Source organism: Rhamphochromis longiceps, linkage group LG18 (assembly GCF_057381845.1).
Source record: "Rhamphochromis longiceps isolate RC_006_pf linkage group LG18, R_longiceps_female_GT1.1, whole genome shotgun sequence".
NCBI classification, from domain to species: Eukaryota; Metazoa; Chordata; class Actinopteri; order Cichliformes; family Cichlidae; genus Rhamphochromis; species Rhamphochromis longiceps.
Window position 1 is genome coordinate 21615830 of NC_140574.1, and position 27430 is coordinate 21643259.

Genomic DNA, 27430 nt, shown 5'->3' on the forward strand with positions numbered 1-27430 from the left:
ACTGCATTAGTTAAAAGTAGATTATTTCCATCTGCGGTCATTACTGATGATTGGTGGCCCTGTTATGACGTCTCTGGCCTCAGCTCTTTGAGGTTGGTGGGCCTCTGATGGTGCTTTGTCTCATCTTATCTTTTATTACTGTTCTTTACAGTCTATTGCTGTTTCACATCACAGCTGGTTGAACCTAAACATCTTCAGGTCCTCCTTGCAAAGTCTTTCCAGTGCTTTTTGGGGTGCTCTCGTGACCTCGTTCCCTGTGCCAGATCTCGGACTAGCAGCTGGTTTGGGAATCTGTCATAATCCATCCAACAGACATGACCCAGCCGGCGTAATCGGTTGGTCCTAGCCACGGTGTCAATGTTGGCGAACCCATCTGCAGTAATTTATATTTATCAACTGTTCTGGGACCTTCCTGCCCTTTCACATTCATACAGTGAAAGCCAGAGACTGGGAGAGCAAAAGCAAAACATCCAGACAGAGCAGAGAAGACGTGACAACAATAACAAAGTCAAGCAGAGCATGGACTGGGGTGTATGTGGATTGCAAAGCGGCTTGCAGCAATATGTACAGGTTAAGGCAGCCTCAGTGCTGTGCCATATATGAGATTTACCCGTTGTGCATACAGAAGGCCATCAGCTTACCCATCAGCTGTAGTCAGCTGGCACTGATTTGATCAGTTTCTCTGCTGGGATTGCAATATGGGTTGACCTCTTCTTGAACTAATGCTGTGCTTGATTATCAGGTATAGTACAACAACAGCCAGGAACATATGGACAAAGTAAAAATTAAGGATCATGTCAGAAATGATTGTACAACAACAACTTTGGTGCAAAGTTGTATCCATGCTGCCTGAATTTTAGCCTACATCCAAACATCTGTCTTGAGATCTCAGATGCAGCTTCAGTGTCAAATGCCTCTCAGGCAAAGGCTCATCAGTGGAGTGCAGCATTTCACCACAAAACCGCAATATTTCATAATGAGCTGCAGTTAAAGCTGTGACTCCCGTCCTATTTTAACTTTATTGAAACTCGAGGTAAAATAAGTATAGTGAACACAGCCGTAATAAGCCGTCAGCTGCGCTGCACAGAAAGGCTTTTTAGCAGAATAGAAATTCAGGTCACATCTCAGCAGTTTGCTTTGACTTTCCAACAGCACACACCCGCTTTCCAGTTGAAGGGTATGAAATATGAGTCATTGCGCTATGTGCATGATTAGATAATGATTATTGCCTCAAGTTTCTGTTTTATGTCATTTTACTCGCTCTCTTCAAACCTGAACACCGGGAGGTGTTAACGACTGAATGTTTTGATATGTATCGCACACAAATTGATTTACACCTTGTGTTCATGATTCAATTTGGTTTTTAATGCAATATTATGTCTGTATATGATTATGGCTGAAATATGTGTCATCAATGTCTTTCAGTAACTATTTCTAATTCTATTGCAGGCATTTGATAGTCACCTAAATGCCAAGGCAGGGCTGTTCAAGCTTTCAAAACGAATCATTTTTGGCATTTTGCACTTACCTGGCAACCACAGTGAGACAGTAATGTCTGGAGAGTTTGGCTCCATATGGGTTAGAAATGAGTCAGGATTTGAGCCACGCTTTGTCAGGTAAAAGCACCAAACCATCACTTCAAATTCTCCAGTCACAGTTGAGTTGCCTCCAAGACCACATTAATTGCTATATGTTGAAAGGTTATCATGTCGTTGCTCACCCCAGCTTTAAGGTTTACCAAAGTGACTGTCTATACTTCTATATAAACTAGTTTGTTTACATGTCTGAGGCTGTAATGTGCTGACAGATAGCATGTGGGTATCTGTCAGAGAATTTCCCAGCACTTCAGTATCTGAAAACTAATAATTAAAAATCTGGTGACTGCTAGTCGTTATTTTTCACCATACGCTGTCATATCTGATGCTGCTGTACAACAGTTGGGGAATTCCTCTGGCTGTTACACTTGGATTAAAGCCTCATTGTCAGTGACTCAGTCCCACTCCACTCACTTCAACATCAGCTCCTACAGCGACTGCCACTCTACTCACTGTGGGAGTCCAGTCCAACGACATGGAAGGAGAAAACACAAGCAACAGCCAGCAGTCAGTCAATCATCACGGGTTTGCCACTCCACCCTGCTAAGTGCTTCACCTATACTTCACACATCGCTCAACTGCTCTTGGCAGGATGCGGTATTAATAACAATCCCATGTGTCTTTACTGACACCAAAGGTTGTGTTTTGAAAGCAGCTGCCCAGACTGCTGTGATATGCTTTGGCATTGCCAACAGTGCCATCAGTCTGAGTTGTCACAGTGATGCCAACTCTCCTTTGGAGCCATTTACCCTCCAGTAAATGTTGTTTGCCTCAGGGCAGGCTGTTCCCAGACTCCCTCATTGGCCACTTGCCGGGTACATTATATCTCACTTCAGCAGTGTTGTTTTAGGGATAGGACCTTTTACTTGTTACATCTATTACGTGGTGCTGTTTGTATTGTAAAGACTCTTTAGCTCCCAACATATTATTTTTCAGTGTTTTGGTCAGATTCAGGAAAATCCGAGCAAGGACATCATCAAGAGCATACAGCCTTTCCAGTATATCCAGTGTTTTTTACTTTCTGAGGGACTCAGGAGTACAGCCACTACAACTCCAAAACAGCAAAGTTGAGGTAGTTCGGGCATCTGACGAGGATGCTTCATAGACACCTTCTGTGTGTCTGGGAGCTATTTCTGGCATGTCCTATTAAGAGGAGGCCTCTGGGCCGACCCAGGACTCTCTGCTGAGATTATGTCTCTCAGCTGGTTTAGGACCGACTCTGTGTTCCCCCTGGAAGAGCTGGAACGGGTGGCCGGGGTGAGGGAAGTCCAGGCTTCTCTGCTCAGACTTCTGCCCCCATGACAATAGAAAACGGATGGATGTTACTTTTACTTCACTGTCTCCAAATATCAATAAGAAAATAACAGTTTCTGATTCATAAACTACAAATAAACATCATCCCAAATCCTCCAGTAAAAACTGGACTACGAGAGGAAAAAACAGCCTCACATGCCCAGGGGTGTGGCCTGGTGAAATTTACCCCCTTAGCGATGCTGGCGACTTCTCCTTTTTTGGCCTGTGGCAGTAATGCTTTGAGCATCAATCACCAGTTTCTTATAAACCTAATGCAGTTCTTATCAGAGGTTTAATCCTTTACGAATGTGCTACATGTGTGTATTTATCTTTTTGCATCGCTAATAAACCACAATAATTTAAAGAACAGATGAAGTTTGATATCATCAAGTTAAAAATTCATAGAAAATACACAAAGGCAAGATAAAGAAATTCAGTTTTTTTTAAATCTTGCATGTTAATGTAGAAGTTTTGAAGTTGTAAGAAACATAAAAGGGTAAGAAGAAGGAGAAGAGTTTGGACTTTAGCCTGGTTTTGCATGCTGAGTCACACAGCAACAGCAAAATCTATGACAGAAACTAGAACAGAAAGAAATTCTCTGGACTCCTTATACCAGTAAAACAATAAGAGGTTATGTTATCTGGTCCCAACACAACTGAACTAATGAAAAAAGTGAAGGAGATTTTGGTCACTACTACAGTGTGGACACGGTTCAGTGAATAAGCCTAATCAGGAAATGAGAAAATGCATGTGTTATGGGATTATAGGGGCATTATTGTCAGACTCTTCTACGGTACACTTAAAAAGAGGCAGTTACAGTTACACATACAGTACGCAGCTATTAATTCTGCAGCAGGATCACGTATTTGATACTCGAATGTCAGACTACGTAAAAAGACAGGAGGATCGCTACCTACACTTCAGCACTTAAATCTCATCCTCTTTCCCTTTGTGGTCTACAATCCCAGCCACCACTTTTTGCTTCTCCCTCTCTGTAGTCATCACTGCATTAATGCGTTTGCAGTTACTCCTCTCCATCCTCACATACCGAACATTCACACAACACTGAGCTCGAACCTGTCGCCAGTTCCTCCCTGCAGCTATGACTGCCTGGCTGTGAAGGCTCTAACGCTTGGCTTGTGTTCTTGCTGTATAATGAGACAGTCAGGGAATAGTTAAAGAACAGTTTTATGCTTTAGAACTTAATGAGGCTCCGCCTGGTTTTGTATGAACAGCTGATACGTCACAAAAGAAATAAAAGCAGTTATTTTTTATGGTGGGTCCAGGGAGATCTGGAAGGTAATTGCAATGTTTTCTAGATCTTTATCCAAGAATTTAGATGGAGAATATTCTCTCATAGTGTCCGTAGTGCTGAGTGTGAACCATTCGTTGAATGAGAACCACACTGAGACTAGGGTTCGTAAGGGTTTGGGTCTATTTCCTTGCTTTCCAGTCTTTTTGTGCTGTTTGGAATTCCTCTAAATGTCAATTTCTGAAAGATAGTAGATTTGCCTGATGGTAATGCTTCCAGTGAAAATTTCAGGGCTGAGCTTGCCATCAGTGAGCCCTGAGTAACATTTGAACAGGATTAGTTCACAAAATATTGTTGTGTATCACTCTCTCCATCCTGTTAACCCAGATTGACTTCATGCTGACCAAAAAAGGTTGCAGTCTGCAGATGTTGACACTAATTGGCTCCTTCTGTCTTCTGACGTCAACAGAGACAGAGCTCCCAGCCTTGATGCGTTAATTGGTTAGCAGCATTTGGAGCTCAAAACCTTTTGAAGCTCGAGGCCCAGAAAAATGTTTAAATGACATCACAGACCCAGAAAACCCAACACAAATTTTAAAGTGGTTAAGACCTCAATCTCTCTGCTCCTAATTTTCAATTTATATTCCAAATATAATAAATAATATGCAGTCTGGACCTTTATTTAGACAGTTCAACTGTGCTTCAAGGAGTTACATGTTTTGATCAAATAAAAAGTTCCAGCTTTAATGCTTTTATTTGATGTTTACATCAATACAGACAAAACTTTGAGGAAGATTAAGTCCTTCTGTTACACTGTGCCCAAAGTTTAGGGGTTGAAAGTAATTGGGATGATACAATTTTGGAATGTTTTGTGGAAAATCCCTTGCAGTTCCTGAAGTCATGTCTGAAAATGAGTCAGTATTGACCTTTCACTCGACACACAATTTTAACCTCTGTCTCAGGCCCCAGTCACACAGGCCTAAAGACTGGTTGGTGGTCCCTTGACAACCACTGGTTGTTAAGGAAAAATAAGTATTCCCTGAGTGCTTACTTGCAGTGAAATTGGTCATAAAAAAAATTTCCTTGCAAATGCTTTGGTTGCCAGCAAATTGCCACAGCCGCCCATAGTTTGGATGGAAGATGCCAGCTTACCTGCAAACACTCACCAATGTCACTCTGAGCAGTAGTGGAAAAAGCGAGTGCTTCAAAGTTTCACCCTTAAAAATGGGTTGGTTGGTGCAACTTTTACTTTGAAGGCAACCATTCTCCATTTCCAGTTTGCACTTTTTGAAGTTTTACACACTTAGGCAGACTGTTTGTCTTTGCACCTTTCCTGCAAAGTACTGGTGACAAGTAGCAATTTGCCAGCAAGCCAAAGCAATCCCAATATCCCAACTGGTGTAGCCAACAACCTTTAGCAACCACTTGCCAACCAGTCAGGGAATAAATGTTTTGGTTTTTTTTAGCAAAAACAACTGAGGGCTGAGGTGAAAGTCCTCTGCTTAACCACATCTTACTTCTGGCTTGGATTTCTTTTGTGTAGTTCATACTACTCACCAATCTTATGCGAAAAATTAGTGATCGTCGTGGTATCCCATCGTACTACACCCCCTACACCCCTGAGAACCAAGCATAGAGGAGGTGCGGGATATGCTGAAGGATTATTATAGATTTATTTATTTATTTTTGTCCAGTAATGCCAAAAGCATGCTGCATGCCTGTGGTTTAAAAATGGCTTTTTCTCCCACACACTAATTTCTATGTCCATGCAAACCTAGTCAAATTAAAGCTGAGGGATTTTGATGTAGTATCTATTATCATGCCTACATGCTGGTGACAGCATTATGTTTTTTGTCTCATCTTTCAAAGTCTTCACTACATACAGATCTGGATAGATATAGATGCGATGAAGAACAACTAATGTGTATTTACCCAAAATACCCAAAGTGTGGACATCCAAGTACCGTTGATCATTACTCAGGATTAATATTTTAATGCAAAAATATTATACATTTTTATAGATAGCTGGGAGATGACCATAAACTGCATCTTTGACAGATGATGTTACATTGTTTCTGTCACCAGTCTCTTTCCTCTAAGCACAACTGCTGTAGCTGGAAGAAACTTAAGTACAGGAGCTGTGAGGAGGTGGTGGTGACAAAAATTTGCATCGATTTTTTGCTTAAGTAACTCTGAGCATAAGCTGCAGTTGTTATGTTATGATCTATTTGTTATGTAATTGAAGGTAATGAGGTAAGCAGACTGGCTTTCTTGCACCTAAACTTTAAGAATAAATTGGCTGCAGTTGTTTAGATTATATATTTTTTTCACGTTGTTATGGAAACTGCCTGCCTACGCCTGCTATAGTCCTGTGCTGTAAAGGAGTTTCTGCCTCTACTTCTCTCTACCAGAGCGGTATCTGTCCAGCACATGCATACATCAAATGGGCCATCACTGCAAGAGAGATGCTCTGCAGGATGCAGCATCTCTGTTGCAGTTTCATGTTCTGCTTTCTGCTTTTGTGGCACTCAAAGAAAAACCAGTCCTGTAACAGTAAATGGTCTAGTTTGCTCTAATTGACCAGTTACTCTGATTTCTCTGTTACTTTGATTTCTCTAACAGACAGCAGTATAATCGAATGAAAGAGGGTTGAACCTTTGCAGACATTCTGAGAGCAGAGTTTACAAAATGAACCTGTAAATGGCTATATTCAGAAAATAAAATTAAGAAGCAGAAACGTGATCCTTAATGGGATACAGCAATCCAAAATACAGCCAGTTGGTTGTTGTGCTGGCCAAACAGTCTGTGCAAATATAGCAGACGTATATAAAGTTGAAGAAGATGGATGGATGGATGGATGGATGGATGTTATTTGGTTGTAAAAAATAAACCCTCCATATTTTACTGAGGAACATGCTACGATTCCTGCTGTTCACAAATTTTACCCCATTTTACGTCAAGTTCAATTAGTTTAAAGGAGGAGGGATACAGTTCTGATGTTCAACTATCTACAGACATTATAAAAGAGAAAATTCTGTTGTGCAAAATAAAAGCAGCAGAGGAGGAGAGGCATTTCTTGGATGCACTAGCTGTGTAGTAAAGTCACCAAGACATTATACTTGCTAGCTGGACCGTACATGTTGATTTGTTCTTCATGAGTGAAGCGCACAACCAAAGTGTTTTTTCCTCATGATGCCTTCACTGTGGGCAGTCTTGATTCGCAACATCATTTGTCTGTGCAAATACTGTTCTGTCTGGTGCTGCTGACCTGGAGCAGAAGCAGCTTTGTTATTTGTTTTAATAAAGCTACAGTCACGGTCAGTTGTCCCAAAGACAAGGACCAGACCTATGACCACACACAGTTAGCTGCTGTCTTCAAAACCACTGCGATCTATCAAGACGGTGATGACACGGCAATAAGATGGAGAGTCTGCTATCAGCCAAGCTGGCAGTTACATATAATCTGTCACTGATAACACAGCAGTCAGCTGTCCTAAATCACTGAATATCACAAATGCTGCCAACTGCTAGAAATAAATGATCATGTTATGTATTATAGTAATTGATTTGTATTAATATTTATTTAATACAAATTAAATGAATAGTAAACAGACTCCAGCCAGCATCTCATGGATTTCTTCAAGAAATAGTGATCGCAGTAGTTCCAGACTTACAGGCGCTTACATAGCAATCTTGCATTTATACAGTGTAGGGATATAGCCACAGTGCAACCAGTTGGCAACCACCTGAGTTGAACCCCCCATTGCAAACAGATGTGTTGTAGGTGTGCGGTGCTCATCAGTGCAGATTAACTTTGATCAAATCAATAAGATGGTGTGACTGACCCATAAAGAACACTCAGGCGCTGTGCTTCTTAACGCTGTATCTTATGTTTATTGGGGTTAGGATAGCTAAACGAAGCAAAAGAGAGTCTAAATGTAGGGAACAGAGGAGCCTTTTCCCGAGCTACATCATCAGACACGATCATGTGTTTAGGAACTGACTCAGTCCAAATGGGTTCTGCACATCACTGATGGTCCTCTGTTAGACTTTGTGTGTCCCAACAGAGAAGCATTTGGGTTAAAGTTCAACTCTTCTTTTCTAGCTGTCATCGTAGCTGAACTAGAGCTGGGCGATATGAGATTTTTTCATATCACAATATGTTTTTTTCATTTCAGGCGATAACGATATCTATCACGATATAAGCCAAATAACTATATTTGTAAGATTTAAATGTGCCGTTGCTCACAAGTAAAATGTGAAATAATCAGCAGCTTGTTTTTATTTATTTATTATATTATTTATTTCCCATAATAAGTTCAACAGGGTAGATGTACTTAAGGAACATGAGACTTTTTCAGATAAATAAAGGCAAATATTGCAAACTACACAAAAGGCAGCCGCTAAAGCGTTTAAGTTTCAAAATAGAACAAACGAAACAGACTAAATTGTCAATTCCACTTAGAAACAAAATATTAATTCTAAAAATAAATCTTAGTTTGTTTTACAGAAGAACAGACAAAACTGACTAACTTTTGTCAATATCAAATAAACTGAGAACTAAAAGGAAATTCTCAATCTCTCCTTGTTGTATAGCTGAGCTTTTCAAACAGTTTTAACAGTTACTTTAGTCTGACAAAAGCCGAATGACGAATTAGCGCTTCCAGTCAGAGACTGAGGCTACGTCCACACGTACACGGGTATTTTTGAAAACGGAGATTTTCCGTTTCCGTTTTAAAAAATAATCCCGTCCACACATAAAGGCAGAAATGAAGGAAAACGCTGCTATGAACATGCCAAAGCAGCAGGTGGCGCTAGATTCCTAACCGTGCAGAAATGTTGGCCAATCAGAAGTCTAGAAGCCTCGGTGGGAAAAAGTAAACAAAGCTGGGGCATAGAAGCAGAACCGAGTCGTAAGTGTGGAGGGACAGTAACTGTGTGTATATGTAAGCATTTAAACACTGCAGAGAGTAGAATTAACAGTATTGTAGAAATTCATTTCACCGAAACAATAACGTGGCGCACAGTGTGACGCATGCACCAGTTTATTGTATTTCCAGACTTGCTTTCGGCACAATTTACAGTGCACGCTACTCTGTTTTTTGTCAGACTTGAAATAGCCGAAATACCTTCACACTACGGAACTTCTATGGCTCTTCCGTTCGACAATCTCTCCGGCGTTGGAACCATCATCTGTTTTCTCTTCGGTCACGCTCGGTTGATTTTTCTAGTCGGCACACTCATTTCCTCCATTACGCGCTGGCTGCTTCCCAAACAAACACACATGCGGCTTGGCACTTGTGCTGTACGTAACAAGTCACGCGACGTGACGCTGCGGCTGTGATTGGTTCGGCTCTGTGCTACTTAATTTGGATTGGCTGATCTTTTTTTTTTTTTTTTTTTTTTTTTTAGAGGACAAGAGCGGCGAGGTCTATCGCGATAGCTTAATTTCTCTATCGAGTAAAAGTTATATCGCGATACATATCGTTATCGTTCTATCGCCCAGCTCTAAGCTGAACAAACCTTTCTAAAAAGAACAAATGCAGCTGTTGTTAAGAAATGCCACCTCATGTGTTGAAAACGGCCCTAATCATACACCAACTTCTTAAACTGTCACTCAGTCATCTGATCTAAGTTCCTCAGTTGCTATTATTGTGTCTTGTAATATTTAGCAGCTTTCCTGTGCTACTGGCCCACTGAATGGACTGGACTGTGTTAGTGTGCTACGGGGACCTCCACCGGGCTGTCCTGTCCGCCTTCCAAGTCCCACGAGAGACCCCTTCAGCAGCCAGACACACTGGCCCATTTTACTTCCTTTTCAGCCTCCTTCCTTCTCTGCCTCACTTGCGGTTTCTGCTTTCTTCTTCAGCTACTGCCAGGTGCCTTATCCCTGGCTTGCCATTAAAAGGGAGAGGAAGAACTATTGATGGAGCTGTTTCTGTTTTGGCTCTTGGTTATTCAGAATATATGTCAGCGTGCATTGACGTTTACATTTCCTTCTGGCAGAGCAGAAAAAACGTTAGCTGCCGTGCAAATGGCATTAAAATTAAAATGTGTTGTGAGATTTAGCGAATAAGAAAACAGAGATGTAGAGGGTGTGAAAAGGAGTGAACCACAAAAACGAGGGGAACACCCTCCCTCCTCTTGTTCTGCCGTCTTCTAAACGTGTCACTGTACCAGGCGCTCACGTGTTGCTCCAGTTTCTCTGCAGTTCTTATTTCCCCGAAGCTTTACAATTTTTTTTCCAACTGTTCTGAAAGGCAGATGAGTTTATTAATCACACATTCGCTGACTCTGTGCCTTCCTATCCAAGTTTTTCTCAAAGTCTGCATCATTTATTTCATCATACCGAGCCAAGAATAGCAAACATCGCTTAATTAATTTAGCATTTTTGACCGCAGCAATGTTCTGCTGTGTATCTGCTATAAGCAGCGACCTCGCATGAGGCGTTTTTAGAGGAAGCTTTACGAAAATGAAACACAAAGCAAACGTTAATGCAGGCACACAAACGCAAGGGGAAAAGTGCATGAAAGGCAGCGCAGGGATGCTGGGAGCATAACAGTGGGCGGGTGTGGTTGTCTGATGAGTGTCTCCGTCTTTTTCCACCGGTGTGAAAAGTAGTTCAGTAATTAAAGCAAACCTCTGTCTGGTCCCCAGTGGAGAAGAGAAGGCAGGAAGGGTGAGGAGGCAGCAAGAGCTAAAGAAGAAATGGGAGATAAAAGCCCGAGATGGTTGTAGTGGATGAAAAGGAGAAGACACAGATGTTTTAATTTTAGCTCAGTGTGCCACGAGGAGAGAACGTGGCGTCCGAATTTGAAGATGCTGATTAATTAGACACGGGTCCACGCATTCACGGACACACACACACACACACACTAATGCTAATATCACGTCTCACAGCACGGATACGCCATTCAAATTTAGCCCGAAGACGAGTTTCCCTCATTTTTCAGCTTTCTTCAACATTGAAGAAGCCCTTTGTAAATGCATCAGCAGTGACCCAGTTCAGAGCTGCAGTTAGTATCAGATAATAGTGACTCCTTGTCTTTTATTGAACTCCTGCATACACCTAAAGTCAGTGCACTAATAAGGCTGTCGAGAAAACCTTCTGACACACAAGTGTGCTCACCAGAGTGATTAAAAAAAAAATGAAAGCCTTACATCTCAGATAAGTTTTTCTGTTTATTTCCACAGTAAATATTCAGTGTGCTTTTGCGTCGTTGGAGCTGTTTTCTCATATCAGGGCTGCTCGTTATCTGGACTTTTTTCACTTTCTCTCCTTGCCTAATGAAGGCGTGAGTTTCCCGTCGCCACCGCCTGGTGTTTTTGTTTTGAGAGGTGTCCCGCTTTGACCTACATATGTTACTGTGACCAGCACAAAACTTTCATCTCCATGGCAACACAAGGTATGAGAGGGAGAGATGCGCCTATTTGAAAGGCGTGCTCTTGTTGTTGTTGTCGTCGTCTTGCCACTGTAGCTCGAGCCTCTGCGAGCCCGCCGCACAACCTGCACTCAGGTTTGTGAAAGGTGTTGAGTCATTTTGGAATCGGCGCAGCTCTTTGGCAGCGCATCACGAGCTGGAAGTACACACGCACATGTAGTCGAGCACAAACAAGCAGTTTTGTCCCAGCAAGCTAAAGGGGGTGTGTGGATGTGGAGGGAGAGAGCGGAAAAGAGGAGAAGGTTTCTGATGTATAATTTATCTGTGTAGTCAACGGGTGGAGGAGGCGATGCGGGGTGAGGAGGAGAGGAAAATTCAGGGGAGGATGGGTGGGTGGGTGAAAAGGAGGAAGGCGGAGATGAGGATGGGGAGAGGGAATCCAACATTGTCACGTTTTCCTCTGTTATCTATTGTTGCTCCAAGTACTGTAAGTTTCCCGGTGGGAATAAGGGGCTGTGCAAACGTTAAAGGCGTAATCAAATTTCTGCTTGTTTATTGTGTCGTTTTTGTTCTTGTCATGTGCGCCAGTTCAACTCAGATAGAGCTGGACCTTCAGTCGCTGATATTTTCTGTTGTAGACAGAGTTTAAAGTTGCGCGTGCACATAAAACGAAGCTTCTTCGGGGCAGATGGTTCCTCATAGCAGCTGCACATTTGGCTCTTTAGAAGCAGGAGAGAAAGGGATGGATAAAACAGTGGATGGAGGGATGGAGGAAACAAAGCAGGCTGTTGCACCCCTGAAGGGAAGAGCAGATTTGCTTTGTTAGGAGACCCACATTGAGTAAGCCCCCCCCCCCCCACACACACACACACACACACACACTTATTTTCTCTCCTGTCCTTCTTTTCCTCCACGCTTCTCTCACCCACGCCCTCTTCGTTTCTTCAAGACGTTTACACGTTTTTGCCATCCACATGCTTGGCTGCAGGCTTCGGGTGAGGTGAAATGGAAAGGAAGAGAGGCAGTAGATTTCAAATGCACATTCCTTAAGGGAGGGGGCTGCAGAGCTACATGATCCCAGTAAACAAGATGGGAGGGAAATTATGAAATATGATGTGAAAATATGACCTAAATAAAAACTGCACCTCCTCCCTGCTTTTTTTAAAATATGTTCGCCCCACTTCAAGTGTGTTTGTGTGTGTGTGTGTGTGGTTGGCGTGCAAGTGAATTGTGCGGGTGTGTGTATGTGTTAACGGTACGTCTAAGGGAGACAGTAGGCTGTGGTCCATCCAGGTCTGTTGTCCAGAGATAGCGCTCTGTTGTTGTCTCTACCCACTGATCAGCTCTGCCTCACCCACAGTGAAGTGGGTGCACACACACTCAGGCACGCACAAAGCGCCACCTCCACCTCTGCCTGCCCCTCACAGTCCCACCCCCTTACTTCAGCTTCTACCCTCAGCTTGGAACAGATGGCGGCTTTTTTTTTACTTAACAAGCATTTTGAGATGAACACGTTAATTGACACTCAGTTTCTTTATTCAGCACGCTCTCCTTCATTTTCAAAATCTGGCCTCCTACTTTATCCACGGTGCAACAAAGTATAACTTTTTTGTTGTTGGTGAATTTAAAGGTTGAAAGAAGAAAAAAGATAGGAATATAATACAGGTGTTATCAAATGACAGAAGTATAAGTTGTACATATTCCTGTTTGCATGGTGTTAAATAAAATTTCACTTGTAGATTCCTTACTTTCACATCAACCCTTAAACATTCTAAATTTCATCTCTCACATTTTATAGCTTCCATATTGAGTCCACAGTTTTAATTTCTAATAGCAAGGAAAAACCTGAGAAATGGAGGTAGCATAGGATGAACTCCTCCCCCTTTCAGCTTCTTTTTATGTATGTAAACTCCTATGAAAGCAATCAGTATATTTCTAACGACGTATGAAAATGATCACAGCAGTATCTTATATGCACTGTTGTTTCAGTCATTTTTAGTTGTTTTTTCCCTCACAGACATACAGTTGTATACATTAATAAAGTTCATCAGCTTTAAATTATTTGGATGCCATGTCAATCCTACAGTCACCAGAACCATCTAAGCCCCCCTTTTTCTGCCGAAATCCATCATGGCATTGATTAAATAAGGTGCTGGAAAAATTCCTCAGAGCTTTTGGTCCATGTTGGACATTTTCAATAAAATCTAGAGGTGGGAAAATCCCAATTGATCAGCAGTTTCTGAAACACTCAGACCAGCCTGTCCGGCACTAACAACCAGGCCATGTTCAAAGTCACTGGAATCACTTTTGTTCCCCATTCTCAGTTGGAATTTCAACAGATCTTCGTGACAGTGCATTGAGTTGCTGAGATGTCATTGGCTGATTAGATATTTGCATTAACAAGCAGTTGAACAGATGTACCGAACAATCTGTCTGGTGAGTGTACATTTAAATTGCAAATGTAACGCCAAAGACAGCAGGATAGCCTCACACCAAGAAAGTTCTGAGTTTGAATTCACCACCTGGCCGGGGCCTTTCTGTGTGGCATTTCTATGTTCTCGCTGTGCCTGCATGGGTTCTCTACAGGTACAGTCCAAAGACATGCACGTTAGTTATCTGGTTAATTTGGTTGTAGGTGTGAATGGTTTGTCTTTCGGTGTTAGCCCTGTAATGGCATTTCAACCTGTCCAGGGTGTACCCCACCTCTTGCCCTGTGACAGCCGAGCTAATGGATGGATGGAAGCCATCTACACTCACTAAATGATTTGGGAATTGCCAATTTCTGTGTTGGTTCGTAATTTTTAACAATTGTTTTTAATTGAAATGTTTACTAGAACTGATAAAATGAAAACATGAACAGCTATCAGAAAGAGATTGTTGTTGATGCACAAGAACAAGAAAGGATGAAGGTTGAAGTGTGTCTGGAAAACAAGGTCATTCTGTGAAGTCGTCCTCTCGCATGCAACCCACAGTAGCTTGTAATTTGTGGTATTTTGCATCAGCTGCATTATGCAAGGGTGCTGCCTGAGTATAGAGACAGGACACAGGACAATTGCTGGCTAGCTGTGACCCACTGTTATAGTACTGGCACAAATTAATATTATAATAAATCTTCATTTGTGCAGACGTTTGCTTCCTTGCCTGCACCTCCGTTGAGTAATATCTAGAGAAGTTCAGGGCTCATGAGCAACTTAACATTTCCATCTCAGATGAACCCAGATTATGCAACTTAAAGATCTTGCAGAGTGAAATCACAGTTATGACCACCTGTCACCCTGTCCTCATCTGACCACCAGAGACCATCAGTTATCTCATATACAGTATCTTTAGGCGAGTCTGAGCTTAGCGAGGAGAGACAATGGAGATAACCGAGGATATTGCAGCCCAGTGAGGACAGAAAGACAAAGCAGTGAATAGGAGAAATTCAGAGTACGCACCTGGAGAAAGAAAGACTGCTGAGTGAATAAAATGTCATTCTTCTTGGCTCCACAGCTTATCTTCTCTCTGACTAATGTGGAAAGGTCAGGCAGGGACTTAGACTGACATATACAAAGTTAATATTTCAAAGGTTTAAATAAGTTGATCTGTTTCTTCCAGTACCTAGATTCTTCAGGTTATATGTACCAGACTAATTCTTGTAGTTATCCAGAAAAAGGTTGACTGGTAGTTCTCATATATATTTATTATATTTGTTCTTTTTTATTAAGAACATCTTTGTTACGTGCCCTATTACTCTCATGCAAGATAATTATAAGACTTAATCTCATAAGCAAAATATAGTAGTATGCAGTTCTAATGCATACAATACATATAAAACAAATAGTTTTTCTATTTGTTGTCGGTTGTATTTGAGTGTACACACTGGCATGCATGATTTGCATAGCAAATCTTAAGAAAACAGTGATGCAATCAGCCAAAATGTTGACGTACAGAGGGAACTTTAGCAGTCTGCAGTGTTTCTTTCTGTTTCAACCACTCTGACTGACAATTTTTGAACAAGATATTTTATTTGGGGGAAGAAACTTAACTACTGTCTGCAGATACAGCTTACATGGCGGCTTGACAATCTGTTGAGATTTTAGCAGACAGGTAACACAGAATTATATTTTTCCTGCTCTAAAGCCCTCAGTGATGTCGTGGTCATAAGGCAGTTTTATTAGAGATGCCATGTTCAATCAAACCTTCTTCCACACTTATAAAATCTAAAATATGACCACATTTTAGATTCAGTCCCCTTAAAATATTTAAGTTTCCAGAACTCTCTCACTGGCTCTTGACATTTTTTAATTGACTAAAACAAAACCTGCATTTTATTCTCAAATCTTAGATGTTAGTTTGGCTGCATGTCATTTAATTTCAGTTATTATTAAATAGCACCAATTCACAACAACAGCTTTATATTGGAAGGTAAAAACCCTACAAAATTTAAAGAAACAACAACAATTACACAACCACCTGTGAGCAAGCACTTGGTAGGAAAAACTCAATTTTAACAGGAAAACAGTCTCCAGTAGAACCAGACTCAGGGACAGGCAGCCATCTGCTGCTACTGGTTGGAGTGAAGGGGAAGAGAAGAGAGCATAGAGAGACAAGATAAAAGACACACTATGAGAGAAAGAGGATGAATTTAATATTTACTAATGATTAAATACAGTAGTTATGCATAACCAGACAGACAGGTAAAAGACCCGAGTGAAGAAGAAATGCTCATTGCATCATGGGAAACCCCAAAGTAAATACCTAATAAAATAGTTAAGTTACCATGTTTGTAAGATTTTTAGGACCAAGTAAAGACCTCAGTTTTATTTTAATTTAGACGTAGTAAATTAGATTTCATCCAGGCCTTTACATATTAGAATAGAGCTTTTCAAATAAAGAACCAAATGGGTCTTTGGTTGACTAATAGGCTAGGGTGAAAGATTGCAGTCACTCCTACCCCTCGACCTGTGCTTTGAGGATTCTGACAGTTTATAGCCCTTTTCCACTTGTACCTACTCGGGTCGGCTCGGCAAGGCTCTACTTGGTTTTTAGGGTTTTAGATGGTAGTACCTGGTACCAAGTACTTTTTTAGTACCTATTCAGCTGGGATCCCAAGTTGTCTGAGGCGATCCGAAAATGTGATGTAAACGGACTGCATACCACCAACTGGCTACTCAGTGGCGTTGCTCAATGAGTCATGAGAGCATCTCCTTCGCCAAAATCAAAACTGCCATTTTTGAAACCCGGCAACAAGGGAAATCACTATACAAAAAACAACAATGTGGTCCCTGAATATGACAAAAAAGCCATGAACCAAGCAGCCGGTGTACCATTGTCTCATTGTGGTTCTTTGTTGTGGCGTTTGTGTTGCATACAAATGATGTCACGGGACTTTTGGCTGCTAAACGTACGGTCGTGGCTATAACGACCTTACGCACATTAGGTGGTACTTGATTGTGATGGAAAACGGCCGTCGAGCCGAGTTGGTACTAGTGGAAATGGGCTATTAGTATGACTTTGAGGTGGCAATTCACTTAAACTAACATATTCATCCTGTACAGTTTCTGTATAGCAGAATAAATCAACATGTTAATCAATTATTAAATCATTTACTAACAGGGAATCAGAAGAGAGAGGCCTAATGTTAATAGAAGTCCTTTTTGAAGTTCATTGTACTTATAGGGTCAGTTTGGTTCATCAGTAAGCTTAACAAGACTACCTGGCCACAGTAAACTGTGCAAAATTGATCTTAATGGTGTTGCCAGAAATGTAAGCAGGTAATAGCTAACAAATTGTGTATGAATGTTGCAGGGATGCTAATTTTAGATTAGCACAATAAACTATGTGAATATGGAAAAGAGCTCCTTAAATATAAAATTTAGGTTAATCCCATTTTAGACAAAGCTGCAAAGACACTGGAGACAATGAAATGCATTTTAGCTCAAAACTTCCATCAGGACTGCCATAGCCAAAAGAAGATTATTTCCATCTGCTCTTATTTATATTTGGCACTGTGGCTCTGTCCTGATACCGCTCCACGCTTCAATGCCAATACGTGGAAAGCTTGCAGCGGGAAGAGCAAGAACAAGGAATCAGTTAAAAGCTGGTTTAAGTCAGGTTGAGCAGGGGTGCAGGTGGGTTACTCAGCAGCTTACAGATGACCAGATGTGAGTGGACTTAAGCAGCCTAAACATTGTTTTCTTCCTAGATTTATAAATTAGATGCATGGAAAGTATCAGCTGAGCCTTCAGCTGCATTGGGATCAACTGATATGCCAGGATTGTGGTGAAGTTTAACTTCATGGCCTGCGTGAACTGACGCTGTGCTCCATTTTCTTCTCTATGAACTCCCTCTAGGGAATGATAACAAAGAGATAAATTACCCAAAGGTGTCAGTGGGAGTACCTGGGAAATCTCATGGGAAACTTAACTCCGGATCTCATATTTCCTCTTTATACATTCAAGACACGTCAGGTGACTTGGACACAAGCTTCAACTGCCACGCTAAATAATTCAGAACAGGCTATGACCTGTTGGTGTGTGGGGGGGGGGTAGGTGTGTGTGGGTCCATGCGTGTCATTGTGTGTTTGTGTATCTCAGCTGTGTTTTCAGGTGTGTTTGTGTATTTTGGGGCAGCACTTCAGTAGTGTGTGAAAATGAATACTACCACAGTGGTTTCCCCTGTCCTCTTGGAGGAACCCTGTGTCCTACTTGGGATCAGCTTACAGATGTTTGACAAAGAGTGGACGGACTGAAAAGAGCCTCCGTGTTTTTCTGACTGCATTGTCATATAAATCCCAGTTTATCCATCTGTTAATTCCAATATGTGACTCCTTGTGTTTGTTGCTTTTTTCTCCACTTGTCCTGAAGAAATGAGATTCTGTTTTTGTGTGTGTGATTAACATCATGTCAGAGCTGCTGCCATGCACGAGCTGATTTGCATATAGACTTTATATAAATATGACTCAATTCACTCAGAGCATCATCCTCCTCCTCATGAGGATTTTCAGTGTATGCATTCATACAGGCCCATGCTGAGTGTGAGAATCTGGGTTAGTAATGTATCTTGTAAACACAAAGGGTAATTTGATGTATGACTAATGTATTACATTGTGTAAAATGACCTGAAACATCAGATAATTTATTGCCATCCTCTAACTGCCAGCCTCACTGTCAAACAGTGGGTATTACAGTAGTTATAGCTGACTCGTTTGCTGTAGTTCAGTGTCTTCTTGGGCTGCAGTGACATCAGTCACCTGTGACATAAGATTCTGGAGTTACACTCCAAAGGCACAGAGTGCAGCCATACATCTCAATGTCATGAATAATGTCTGAAGTGATGAAGTCAGGAGGATGTTAACTCGCACTGCAGTTCAGTGAAATGCGAGTCGCACTTTGGCGTAAAGTTAAATGTGACAGCCAAGGGACTTTCTGAGAAAACTGTACAGTATTAAAGGAACATTTATATGATACACAGGAAGTTTCCTTTGGCAACAGTTACTTCCAAGCATCAGCTAGGTCAGTGCGGGTAGTTCTGTTTGAAAGAGCAGCAAAAGCTCGAGAGGTGGAGGTGGCAAAAATCACAAGTTGCTTCAATAAATGTCAATTGTTTTTGATAAGTTGTACTCCATGGATTCTACCCATTTCTACAATATATTACCAAAAGTATTCACTCACCCATTCAAACCATTGATTTCAGGGTTCCAATCACGCCTATGGACACAGGTCTGTAAAATCAAGCACCTAGGCATGCAGATTGCTTTCACAAACATTTGTGAATGAATGGGTCGCTCTCTCAGGAGCTCAGTGAATTCCAGTTATGAAAATTTCTTGCTACTAATTATTCCACAGTCAAATGTTAGTGGTAATGTAACAAAGAGGAATGACAGCATCTCAACCATGAATTGGAAGGCCACATGAAATCACAGAGCAGGGTCAGTGGATGCTGAGGCTCACGGTGCGCAGGTGTCATCAACTTTCTGCAGACGTCCAAACTCCGTGCGGACTCCAGATTAGCTCAAGAACAGTTCATAATGAGCTTCATGGAAGGGGTTTCCATGGTCGAGCAACTGCAACGGTACTTGTGTGACTGCATTGTGACAGGAGTAAAGTTTGGTGGAGGGGAGATTATGGTGTGGGGTTGTTTTGCAGGAGTTGGGCTCGGTCCCTTAGTTCTAGTAAAAGGAACTCTTAATACTTCAGCATACCAAGACACTTTGGACTATTTCACACTCTTAACTTTGTGGGAACAGTTTGGTAATGGCCCCTTCCTGTTCCAACATCTCTGTACACCAGTCCACAAAGCAATGTCCCAAAAGACATGGATGAGCGAGTTTGGAGTGGAAGAACTTGACTGGCCTGCACAGAGTCCTGACCTAAACCTGAAAGAACAGCTTTGGGATGAATTAGAGCGGAGACTGTGAGCCAAGCCTTCTCGTCCAACATCAGTCTGACATCACAAATGCCCTTCGGGAAGGATGGTCAGAAATTCCCATAAACACTCATAAACCTTGTTTATATCATAATAAACCACATGGATTAAAATGGGATATCACTCAGGTTCATAAGTGTGCGAAGGCAAACGAGCAAATACTTTTGGCAGCATAGCATATTTGAGGTGCTCTTTGGAAGGGATATATATAGGCTTGAATATCAAAAACTCCAAGATACTCTTTTCAAAATAAAATTAAAATGTCTTTATTTTCACAACAAGGTTATGTAAAAACTCCAACGCAGTTTGGCACACAGGCCCACATCAGGGAATAAAATAGAGTCCATGAATCAACTAAATATTTTCTATTAATATTTCACCAAAAAGGGCCTTCCATGCGGTGTGTTCTACTAATAGCAAGCTTCCACCTAAGGGTGAAGCCAGTGAAGCCCCACCAACAGGAGATGTCTTCAAAGAGCCCAGATAGATAATAACATCAAGTCAAACATTCATCCAAATTCATTTCATGTCAAACTATAAGAACACAGTAAAACATTTACTGGGACCATTTGTGTTCTTGATAAATGTTTTGAAGAGAAACATGATTGAAACCAGTCATGTTTGTGTCCTAAGTGGAAACAGCTGTGAGCTAACATGTTCACCATTCCTACTGTGTAGACGGGGGGAAGGCAGCAGTGGTGTGTTTGCCATCTTGTTTTCATTTTTTATTTCTTGCTTCAGTTAACTCAGCTTTGAGAAACACTGAAGTCTGGATCCTGCGCTTCCCGACTGGCTGACAGTTATTTCAGCCTAGCTTAGTTTAGCTTTGTCAGGAAGACAACTAGTGCAGTTGCTTTTACCCAAAATGTTGTAAATCTGAACATAAAAAGGTTTCAGTTTTAAATACGTTTATCTTGTGTCCCTCATCTGGAACATCTTCTTCACTTTCTTGTTTCTTTGCCTTACATGACATATTTTATCCCATATCCAACATCCCCTCCACTCTTCCTCTCATTTTTCCTCTGCGTCACAGTGAAAAGTGAATAATTCATATATAGGCTGCATGCTGGTGGAGATGAATCATGTGAAAAGAGCAGGATACACGTGCTCCTCTGAGAGCAACTCTCAAAAGACCCCAGCAGTATATGAGGATTGGCTCCACACTCTGTCACAGTACTGTACAGACCTCAGCCACTCCATCCCAGCTTGCATGACAGTCACACGTGAGCTCAACACCAGCTTCTCTGCCCTCAGGACCCGGGCAAGAAGCCACCCAGAAAGACCACGAAGTAGCTTCTCTCTGCATTGTCTTTTCAGTAGATGTCTGTGTGTTCAGGCAGATATCATAACCTGTTTATCTAATAGTTGTTTTCATTCTCAAAATGAATTTAGGACAAACTCAGATCATTTTTAGGTCAAATTAAAAATCGGGACCAACAGGTTAGGTCCAAAGCTTTTTTTCTCCAATGGGCCGCATATTTCTGGGGATGCCCAGGCCTGTTTTGGAGCAATCTTTCTTGGGCTTATAGGAGAACACAGTTGACGCACACATGCACATGTACCATTAACACGAAGTCTCACAGCTAGATCTGTAAACACTGACAGTATTCAATCACACTTCACACCAGGGATGTCAACCTCATTTTACATTGTGGGCCACATTCAGACTACTTTAACCTTAAGTGTCCTGAACCAGCGACGCGTGATATTGTGTAAAATTACAGACTGTCAGACTGTCCCATCATTATAAAATATACAATTTATTTAATTAAACTTTTTATGCAAATCCCCTGTAAAAACAGCAAATAGTGAAAAATAGGAACTTTCTGTCACTTAATTGTTTCTTACTTAATTGAGGGGGGTTCTTTATCAATAGAAAAAGCTTTAAAGGTCATGAAAATATCCCCTCCTTCACATTTTCCAGAGCACCCCCCCACCCCCGGCTGAATCATCAGTAACAGTGTTGTTTTGAGTTTAAGAGACAAATTACTGAACTATCTTCTGATGTCATATCAGATAATAGATTTAAGAAAGCTGCTGCAGACTTGTAATATTTCTCCTGCAATCTGTTATTCACCCTGTTGACATGTTTGATTTATGGAACACAGAAAAAAAGCTCAGTTTGTGTCTACACAGAGTTCTGCGAGTTGTGTCTCTTTACTCCCACACACACTTATGTCTCTGGAGAAACTCTCTGCTAATGTCTAACTAAATGTGCGTGTGTGTCTTTATACTCCTGCTTGCCTGAGCTCTGCCTCTTGTGAAACTTGCCGTGTCCTGATGCACACGTGTATCCCTCGCAAAGGATAAACACGTGGTATGGTGAGAGAATCAAAGTAGCAATTATTCATATGCAGGGACCCTCTAAGTTTTCATCCTGTCACACTGTGTTATCAGACCGCGTGACTAAGCTGCAGCCACTGTAGACTGAGAAGCTCAGTGCTTAAAGTCTGCTCTGTCAGTTTGAGATAATTTGGTATTTGACAGATGTAACAGATGGGTGACATGTTAGGGGAAAAGCTTAACCTTTCACTCCTACAGTGTGATCAGCTGGCTCTATAGTGTCCCTTCAGAGGTAATGGTCACTGCACATCAATACAAAGTTGTTCTGAATGGTCACTTTTATCCTGCGATGCAACACTTCTGTCCTGATCACAGTGGCCTCTGTCTAAATGACACTATCCTCCACCCACAGGAGTTGAGGTGGTTTGATGAGGATGAAAATGATGTAAATCGTGCACTTTGAACTTCACAGTCACTGATCGTTAACCTAGCCAAACACATATGGGAGGTTTTGGACTCCCAAGACTCACATCATCCCAGTAGAGTCGAAAAGACTTGGAAAATCTCTAGCAGCGTGTGGTTGACAAACTTTACCGAGACACTTCTTTTTTTCTTTTGTGCCTGTCAGTGTAATTAAAATTCAAGGTGTATAACAAAGAAGCAGCAGCCACAGAGAGATGTTATGACTCAGATTTGAATTCACTTTAGAAGATTGCTTCTCCCACACCGTTACTTTGAGAAAAAAAAAAAGATTATCTCAGGTTTTATTTTCCAAGCTCCAGCCTTCTTTTATAATAACATTGTACCCATCATAGTAATGATGATCACTCAGTCAGATGCATACTTTCTAAACAAAAAACGAGGGTTTGTTTAGAAAGTCTAGCTTTGCAGAAAATGCATGTAATTGTCTTAGCAAGCCTACGCAGAGATGGGCATTATGCAACCACCAAGTCGCTGAGAGGCTTACAGAGTAAAACACCTTGTGCGCATTAAAGCAACCTGATTGGCTGATCCATCCAATAGTTTTTCTTTAAATCACAGAGACATGAATCTTTGAGAAAGTTATTTTTTAAATTCACAGGAATATTTCACTAGAATGCACTCAAGACACCATCAAAGGTCTAGTACACTTAGTGCAGCCTAAAGCAGTGCTCTTAAAGCGTTCTCCTCAATAGCGTTCCTGCTGCAGAGTACCTTGTCTTATCAACCAACTAACTAGATATCGGTCCACATTATGCCACGCTGAGCCCAAAGCAGCTGACTTCCTGTGAGGACTATGATTGAATCCTTGGAAGCTGTTCCTTTGCCTTTGCCTAAAGGTTTAAAGCATGTACCAGATAATTGAAACGTCCACTTTAAATATTATCATTATCTTTGTTGCATATCACTGTCCTGTCCCTGCCTTCCCATTGCACCTGCCTCTTGGCTAAAAACTAAATAATCCCACAAAATAAAATAATTCCAAGTTTTTCTATTTACATAAATCATGAAGATTCATTGCCCAGCATCATCAAATACTTATTAGTCAGGTGGTAGTGACCGTGTTGAAAATTATGATTATGATGTGTGTCTTGGTGGTAATGTAGGATGTGCTTGTTTGTCCCAATAAGGTTCTCCTGCTTTTTCTTTGCCTTCTTAGATCAGCCGCTGCCTGAAGCCTGGAGGTCGGTTTGTCTCCGTTACCTTCGCCCAGCCTTTTTTCAGGAAACGGCTCTATGCCCGTACGGAATATAAATGGTCCATCAAACATCAAAGTTATGGAGAAGGCTTTGAATATTTTGTGTATGTCATGACCAAAGGGGAGAAGCTCAGCCCGGAAGATGCAGCTCTGGAGAAAAAGCTGCTGCGGGATACAGAATCTCCACCAACCAGGATTACTACAATAACAAATGATGATAAGGAAGACTTCCTGGCTAATATTGACCTGTAGGGTGACTCTGATATGTAGGATTGCCTTTATAAGTAATCTTTATATTGTGATTTTTTGCAACGGGAAACTGTTAACCAAATTTCTGGCCTTACTGTTTTTATGTATTTATTAAGAATTTGTAAGGAGTAACTATTTTATACTGTTTGATGTACTAGATATTAGTTTTAAAGTCAAATTTTATCAAGATACCGATATATATTTGGATAAATGTTCTGCAAATGTAATTAAGATGTTGTAAAGATAAGAGAACTGCTGTATAAATGGTAATTGAAATCCATATTTTATCTAAAAGTTTGAGACAAAATCCTGCGTCTGACCAGATGTATTCACAATAGATTAGATTAGATTAGATTAGATTAGATTAGATTAGATTAGATAGAACTTTATTAATCCCTCGGGTGGGTTCCTCTGGGAAATTCGATTTCCAAAAAAGCACAGCACCGACAGAAGTTACAGAGTTACAGAATATTATATACATATATATATATATATACACACACACACACACACACACACACACACACACACACACACACACACATATATATAAATACAGAGACAATATAAATAAAATATACAAAGGGGATAAATAGAATAAATAGGAATAAAAATAGGAATAAAAATAAAAATACAAGTGAATTGCACATTTCAAGTATTGTTTAATAGTTTAATAGTTTAATAGACAAACTTGTGCCTTTTGTCGTTTTGAAAACATGATTAACAAATGTTACTCTTAATAAATTTCTCATTTGCAAAGAAAAAAAATGGCTAACTGATCTGTTGTCTCAATTCTTCACGGCTCAGATTCAACAAGGTGCTGGAAACATTCGTCAAATCCCATCTCAGAGTTGCTCTGTTGGATTGAGATCTGATGACTGTGGAGGCCACAGCAGCACCATCACCACCCTGAACTGTTAACAGAAGGCAGGATGGATTCATGCTTTCATGATGTTTACACCAAATTCTGACCCCACCATTCAAATGTCACAGTCGAAATCGAGGCTCATCAAACCAGGCAAAGTTTTCCAGTCTCTTATTTTCTAGTTATATTAAGACTTTTTGAACAACTGGCACCCAGTGTGGTCTTCTGCTGCTATAGCCCATGTGCTTCAGAGATGCTCTTCTGCATACCTTGGTTATAATGAGTGCTTCTTTGAGTTGTTGTTCCTGTCAGCTTGAAGCAGTCTGGCTATTCTTCTCTGACCTCTTGCATCAACGAGGCATTTTGACCCACAGAACTGCCGCTTACTGGAAACTTTCTCTTTCCCGGATCATCCTCCCCTATGTGGGAAAATCCCAGAAGAGTATTGAGTTGTCTGATATTTCAAAAATGCATCACATTCCCCAAAGAGGCAAAAAAAACTTGGCCTAATCTCTTTATGAGTTCAAACTTGCCTTCTCGTACATACAAGAAAAGAGTGGGAAAATCTTGTGATTTCCCAGATTCGGGCAGATTAAAGCTAGGACACGAATGATTTGGAGCTCTCACTTTTGCACCATTAAGTGTGATTTCTATCAAGAGTAAGTTTGCCTTTATTCCAAAGATTTGGACATTATGAGAGAGAGACAAGACAGTTGGACGCAGAGGAAACGCAAAGACAGTTTTATTGTCCTTTAGGTGATAAAATTTGATTAAAAATGTGTAAAAAATATAGATAATATGATCCAGTGATGACTTAACTGCTGTGCACACAGGTAGACTCACTGAATGTCTCTCACTGTCTTAGACCATATAGAAAGAAAATAATAGAAACAAATGTCTCTCAGTGAACAGCGATGATTGATAACCACCTTCACCTTTTCTCATAATTACAACATCAGGAACTTGTAATTACGAGAAAATTGTTATACTTGTAACAGAGCTGGCTTTCCTGTCATTATGAGATACAGAAGACACACTCGAATTATGTAAGATAAGACTTCCTATTTGAATGTGGAGAATGCGCTTCCACAGGAAACCAAGTAACCGTCCTGCCTCTGAGGCGGACTTTTGTTCATTTTTAACATGTTTATTGCTGCGTCAATTAGTGTAATTATGACATCATCAAGAAGGATTTGTTCATAGGTTAACTGTGACTCATGGTGCGACTTCTTTCTGTGTTAATATGTTCCGTCTGTGCTGCTACTACACCAGCTTCGGCTCTTCTTCAGTTCGTAATTGAAACTTTTATCATTTATAAACCAATTTCACATCCCAGTGTCATGCCTGTCTCGACAATATATCAGGATAGTTCAGCGATCTCTGCATTCTGGAGTGCAGTACTAGTCTGCCAATGTTATGCAGATTGCAAGACAAGCTGGCATGTCTAGACGTAGTGCATACCAACAGCAGCAACAGCCTGCATGTAAAGTAACTATTAGAGTCTATCAATATGTCAGTCACAGTCTCCCCTTTCTGTTGGGGTTGTTTGCATGAGCCCCGTGTCTGCTTTAGATTCCAGACAATCGCTGCTAATGGAGATATGCATATTTGACACACCTTTGTGCACATACAAATGTACATACAAGTAATAGTTTGCCCTGCGTGCGATTTGTTGAGGATACATGAGATGAAGTGCAGGTCCTATGATCTCTGCTGCTTAAATATAGACAGGAGAGAGAGGGGAGCGAGAGCACCAGGCGTGCAGACAGACAGGAAGGCTGGTGACTGGAGGGGGGGACCACATTAATAAAGTAGAAATCATTTATTTTTAATTCTCCACTGAGATCTAATTACTGCCTATTTTTAAAACGTGGAGGAAAAAAGAGGTGTGTGATTTTTTTTCTATGCCTTTGTGTTCAATCTGTTTTTTGTTGTTGTTGAGTATCACCAGTTTATTATTATTGTTGTTGTTTTTAATAAACCGTAGCTTTGGTTTCTGAGTTTGAGGTTACAAAACAGCCTCACCTCAAGCTTTGCTTCACAGCTTCTCTGGAGCTTTTCATCTTGTCATTCCCGAGGAAAGAGTTCCCCCGCTTGTTGATGAATTAACTGATTCATGATTGTTTCAAGTGTTGTTTCCTTGAATGTAATCACTCTTAACAAAATAAATAACATAAAAAATTTGTGCCATGGTTTTGATTTTTCCTTTCGAAACTTGTCTTCTTTTTGGTTGTTCTTTTCCCCTCAGGTTTCTTAGATGGGGTCTCCTGTCATTGCTGTTTGTGTCTCTGCCTTGTTTTGTTTGTCACTTTCTTTATGCATGTTCAGCTCTTTTGCATTTACTTGTTGCCTTCCTTGTTGTCTTCCTTGGCCTCATTGGTTTCTCCTCTGCCTTGTTTCCCTGGTATTTTTCCTTTTCCGAGT

At 40.9% G+C, this 27430-nt stretch overlaps 1 protein-coding gene across 2 annotated transcripts in view; it reads left to right on the forward strand.

Moving 5' to 3' along the window:
* ece2a (endothelin converting enzyme 2a) overlaps nt 1-27430 on the forward strand; it is a 115865-nt gene that overhangs the window by 75993 nt on the left and 12442 nt on the right. Inside the window, exon 4 of one of the 2 annotated variants that reach the window (XM_085387947.1) lies at nt 23854-27189. The exons of the other annotated variant lie outside the window; for it this stretch is intronic. Coding sequence (XP_085244073.1) covers nt 23854-24144 — 291 coding nt within the window. The 3' untranslated portion in view covers nt 24145-27189. Of the gene's footprint in view, nt 1-23853; nt 27190-27430 lie in introns of those variants that run through there. 2 annotated transcript variants of the gene reach the window in all.